The sequence below is a fragment of the Carex rostrata genome, chromosome 25 (assembly GCF_964058835.1).
Source record: "Carex rostrata chromosome 25, lpCarRost1.2, whole genome shotgun sequence".
Taxonomy (NCBI): Eukaryota; Viridiplantae; Streptophyta; class Magnoliopsida; order Poales; family Cyperaceae; genus Carex; species Carex rostrata.
In genome coordinates this window covers 5,420,658-5,425,884 of record NC_135942.1, presented here as the reverse complement: position 1 = coordinate 5,425,884, position 5,227 = coordinate 5,420,658, and the positions used below count along the sequence as shown (strand labels likewise).

At 38.8% G+C, this 5,227-nt stretch overlaps 1 protein-coding gene across 1 annotated transcript; it reads right to left on the bottom strand.

Annotated features, from left to right (window-relative positions):
- Positions 1-291: 291 nt before the first annotated feature.
- LOC144576059 (cell division control protein 48 homolog A) lies at positions 292-5,022 on the bottom strand. The gene is made up of 9 exons (XM_078326301.1): positions 4,864-5,022; positions 4,583-4,745; positions 3,488-3,716; positions 2,262-3,028; positions 1,938-2,159; positions 1,757-1,828; positions 1,365-1,646; positions 878-1,237; positions 292-777 (listed from the first exon to the last, which is right to left on the bottom strand). Exons 1-9 carry the CDS (start codon positions 4,899-4,901, stop codon positions 475-477), a joined length of 2,436 nt encoding a protein of 811 aa, XP_078182427.1. The 5' UTR covers positions 4,902-5,022; the 3' UTR covers positions 292-474.
- Between the last annotated feature and the right edge of the window lie 205 nt (positions 5,023-5,227).

Sequence of the window (5,227 nt, the reverse complement as noted above, 5' to 3'; positions counted from 1 at the left end):
TATCTTTAGACTTCCTTAAAATAATCAATTTAGTTTTCAAACTTGCATTTACATCTAGCGAATTAACTTTTGAAAAACAAAAACAAGACCTAAAACTTCCGGAAAGAATTGAAGTCTTGAGAACCATATTGGTCCTTCTCGAGGAAAAACTACAACTATTCAAAATGACGAATACAAGAACAAATTTAATTATTTAGAAAAAAAGTTGAAAGACTTTTGACTTCAGAAGAGACAAGAGAGTTCAAAGACATAAATACGAAGAGAAAGAAATTGCTGAAGAGAACGAAGGGCTTGTGTGAAAATAGCTTCGTCTCATATACCACCATTAAGGTTACATAATTTTAAACATACTCCAATGGTATTGCAAAGCATTTAACCCTAAACAACACATGTATGCCTTAAACTACAGCTAAAGTTTTAAACATAATAGAAAAGGTTTAAATATTGTGTAACAAGTTAATTCTACACTTTCGATTAATTATATAAATCATCATCATCAACAGCAGCGCCAGCTGCAGCAAAAGGATCAGCAGCGCCAGTGCCTGCAGCAGCCTCAGAACGCTCTGCAAAGCGGAATTCGGTGCCAAAGCCCCTTGACTGTTGTAGTGTCTGGGCAAAGGCTTGGTACTTGCGGATATCCGCATCACTCACACTACGCCTAGCAAACTTCATACTTTCTTCGAAATGAACTGCTTTGATTTCTGCCACCTCATCGACTTCGTTGTCCTCCTCCATCGCCTCTGGATTCTCTGCCTTCTTCTTCTCCCTCTCAATGTCCTTTAAAAACAAAGAGCATCAATCATATTAGTTTTGTTCAAATCAACCGAACCAAAACATATACCAACTGAAAGAATCTGCATAAATTGAAAAGAATTACCTTTTCGATGTTCTCTCTAATTGCGTACTTGCAAGCACGCTGGCAAATTTCAGTAATATCAGCACCGCTGAAACCTTGGGTGTACTTGGCAAGGGCCTGGAGGTCAACATCTTTTGCAACAGGAGACTTCCTTAGCGCAGCCTTGAAAATTGAGTAGCGAGAAGCCTCATCAGGCAGAGGGATGTAGATAAGCTGGTCAAGACGACCAGGCCTGAGTAATGCTGAGTCAATGATGTCTGGCCTGTTGGTGGCTCCAATGATGAACACAGTTTTCTTGGCATTCATGCCATCCATTTCAGTCAGCAATTGATTGAGAACCCTGTCTGCTGCACCGCCTGCATCACCAACACTGCCACCCCTCTGCAATTTTGATACAGACAACATAATTAGAAAAAATAAATTGTGCATAAATGAACTTGCAATTGCTTATGTAGGACAAAAATCCTAAGGTAATGTCGAGCACTAAAAAAAGTTTCTGAAGTGGAACCTGAGTGGCAATGGAATCCAGCTCATCAAAGAACAGCACACAGGGAGCAGACTGGCGAGCTTTATCAAAGATTTCCCGAACATTGGCTTCACTTTCACCAAACCACATTGTTAGCAACTCGGGACCTTTAATGCTGATGAAGTTAGCTTGGCATTCATTTGCAATGGCCTTTGCCAAGAGAGTTTTACCACACCCAGGTGGGCCATAGAATAAGACTCCTTTAGATGGTGACATCCCGAACTTCTCAAACTTCTCAGGATGCTCGACAGGGTATTGGACAGTCTAAAAGATATCAAAGGGAAAAGCAGTACAGGTTATCAAAAGTATGAGAGAGTTGGATTGTTAAATTTACTATAGATATTGACTTAGATAAAATGTTGCATATATCATACCTCCTGTAATTCTCTCTTGACATTCTCAAGACCACCGATATCATCCCAGCTGACATTTGGTACTTCAACAACCTAAACAGCAAGAAGTTGAACATAATCAGTTATTAAGATATCTAGTATAGCTGATATAATGCCAAACTCACAAACGGACAAAAAAATGAGGGGATGCAGAAAAACTTACAGTCTCACGAAGTGCAGAAGGATTACTAGTTCCAAGAGCAGTCTTGAAGTGCTCATTGGTGACTGCCATGGAATTTAGTATCTCAGCATCAATTGACTCATCTTCCAAATCAATGATATCCATCTTTTCACGGATACACTGTAGAGCTGCTTCAGTACAAAGGGCAGCCAAGTCAGCACCGACATAACCATGTGTATCTTTGGAGATTCTTTCCAAATCAACCTACACAGACAGAAGACATTAAATATTCAAACTCCACTTTAGGAATAAAATGTTAAAATAAAAGGAGACCAAAAGAAGAAGAGGTAAGGTCATAGCATTTACATCATCAGACAATTTCATGTTCTTGGTATGAATGCGAAGAACCTCCAGGCGGCCAATCTCATCAGGCACACCAATATCAATCTCTCTATCAAATCTCCCAAACCTCCTAAGAGCAGGGTCAATGCTGTTGGGACGGTTCGTAGCACCCATAACAATTACGTGTGCACGTGACTTCAGCCCATCCATCAGAGTAAGAAGTTGAGACACAATTCTGCGCTCCACCTCTCCGTTTGTCTTCTCACGCTTAGGAGCTATTGAATCGATTTCATCAATGAAGATAATAGAAGGAGCATTCTTTTCAGCCTCCTCAAAAGCCTTCCTCAAATTGCTCTCACTCTCTCCGGCCAATTTTGACATAATTTCAGGTCCGTTAATACAGAAGAAGAATGCCCCCGTCTCATTAGCAACAGCTCTGGCAATGAGAGTTTTACCACTGCCAGGTGGGCCATACAGGAGAATACCCTTAGGGGGCTTCACACCAATTGATTTGAACAGTTGTGGGTGGCGAAGGGGGAGCTCGACGAGCTCACGGATCTGGGCCATTTGCTTACGAACCCCACCAACATCATCATAACCAACTTCATCAAGGCGTTCCTCATCCTCTCGCTTCACGGGCTCTCCATCACAGAATATCTCAGTGTCAGGGGCCACCACACAATACTCAGCTGGGTCTGTCTCTATCACCTTGAACTCTACACTGCGCATGCCTCCGCGAACCAGGAAGAGGTCATTCTTCCTGACTGGACGGTATGCCTCCAAGAAATATGCTGTAATGTTTAGTAAAGAAGGTCAATGTTTGCCCTGGTAAAGTATTCATATTTCAATGCAAAATTCAAGGAACATGATATTATGAAAAACATAAAAAATAATAAGCATAAATTTTGATCTGTATTGGAAGCATTAAAAAATAATAAGCAAAGAGCATTGACAACTATCAAAAGTTTTCCAGTAGCTAACATCTACAGTAATTCATAGCAGCTTCATTATTAAGATTGCATATAAGATAGATACCAAAACAGACTAATTACTAACAAAAAATGTATACCCACGGGTTTCACATCCAAAAAAATAAAAAATTAATCCTAATAATATTGCTAAAAATAAAAAGAATGGTCATGCAATTTATTTGCTAGTTCAAAAAAAAAAAAAACTGTAATAATGTCGAAGTGTGCACGAGAGAACCAAAGCATAACAGTAAATCAAGGAAGAGAACAATATAAACTTACATTTCAAATAGGTTTCAAAGATATTCCCAGAAAGCCCCTCAATGGTATCATCAATTGGCAGAATGTGGACCCTCTTACCGTACTTCACATCCTGGCATTGATGCACTGATACTACATCACCGAGCCTGACCCTCAAGTTTGACCTGACAACCTTATTCATCCTTATCTTGGGCTCCTCACATGTGTCATCAGCAAGAGCAATACAGACTGTATCTCTCCTTTTCTTGCCCTGAAATGCATTTCCCAATGTCAGCTGCTACTTAGTTGCTCCGTAATCAAAAGGCCAGAAAAAGGCAAGAAAAAGGCCAGAAACATTGTTTATGTATCATCAACTTGGTGTTCCCAATTTCAATCACTACAGCCTCAAAAGGGTGCCATGATTTACGTTTACATTTATGCCGAAAATAACTCGAAAAGCTCCTTAAAAAACATAGGTGATGCATTATAGTTCATTTTTAAAAAACTTCCATTTTTATATTAGTTCAATTGTTCACTAAATTTACAAAGAAATAGCAATGCCTGTCACTCAAGCTACAAATTGTTAATTCCACACTGCTAAAACTTAAATTTGTCAGCTAGGGTTTGTTACTTGTTGATTGAACTATCAAGGAGATTAAATTTAGAAAGAAATACCACTCAAACTATAATTTGCTAATTAAACTGCTGATATTAAATTCATAAGGCAGGGTTTATTACTCAATTTGTTAATTAAGTAAACTGTCAAGGAGATCAATTTGTAATAAATTCATCAACACCACCACAATAAATCTTAATTTATTGGGTTGATATATGTAAATTATTTTAGTAATAAGGTTTAAAAATACAAATTAAGCCAATCTATTAGGAAATGCATCCAACCTGATACTGAAATTTACCACGAGAATTGGAACCAATTACTATCCCCTAAGAATCACAGCCTTCAATTTATTCCAGATCTTTAAAAGGCCAATAATTCTATTTGATAAGCTAAAATATTTCAGATCTACTTAATCAGGTAATTTAGCAAAATTATGTAACAAAAGATAGGCTATACCAAATTCAAAATCAACAAATGTTGAATAAAAACAATCTCATATACAGCATAAGAATCCTGACCTTCAAAAGGATCGTGTCACCTCTAAAGAGCTGAAGCTTCTCCATCGTCTCAGGATGGAGGCCAACCACTGAATTGTCATCGTTTGTTGCCTCGTCAACAATCAACCGATTCGGTGACTTCTTTCTTTCCAAAATCGCCGTGCTCAGGTCCCTCTTCCCTTTCCTGAAAAAAAAAACAAAAAAAAAAACAAATATATCGATTTCTCTTTGCAATCAAGCACCAACTCCAAAATCCAAGAGCTAAAAGGGTTAAAACTTTGAGAAGGAGAGAGCGATCTTACGGATCTGCTGATGAGGAAGACTCGCCTTGATTCGCCATCAAAGTATTCAGAGAGAATTGAAGAATGTAAAGGTAGCAGAAGCGAGAGATGAGAGAGGAGCAAAATAAACGCTTACGATCTGGAGAGAGGAGAGGGGAGGCGTTTATATAAGGAGATATGGGTTTAGTTACTTGGGAGCCTGGTTAAGGAATAACCATTCTTGTTCCCAAAGAAAGGATTCTATTTCTGACAACCATTCGATTTAGATCGGACGGTAAATAGAGACGGAGATCGTGGGGGTCTAACAACCGCTTGATTTAGGATAGTCGGTTTAGGTTGGTTTACCTCGTTTAAGCCCGGAATAGACCGAGTCTTGGCAATTAAT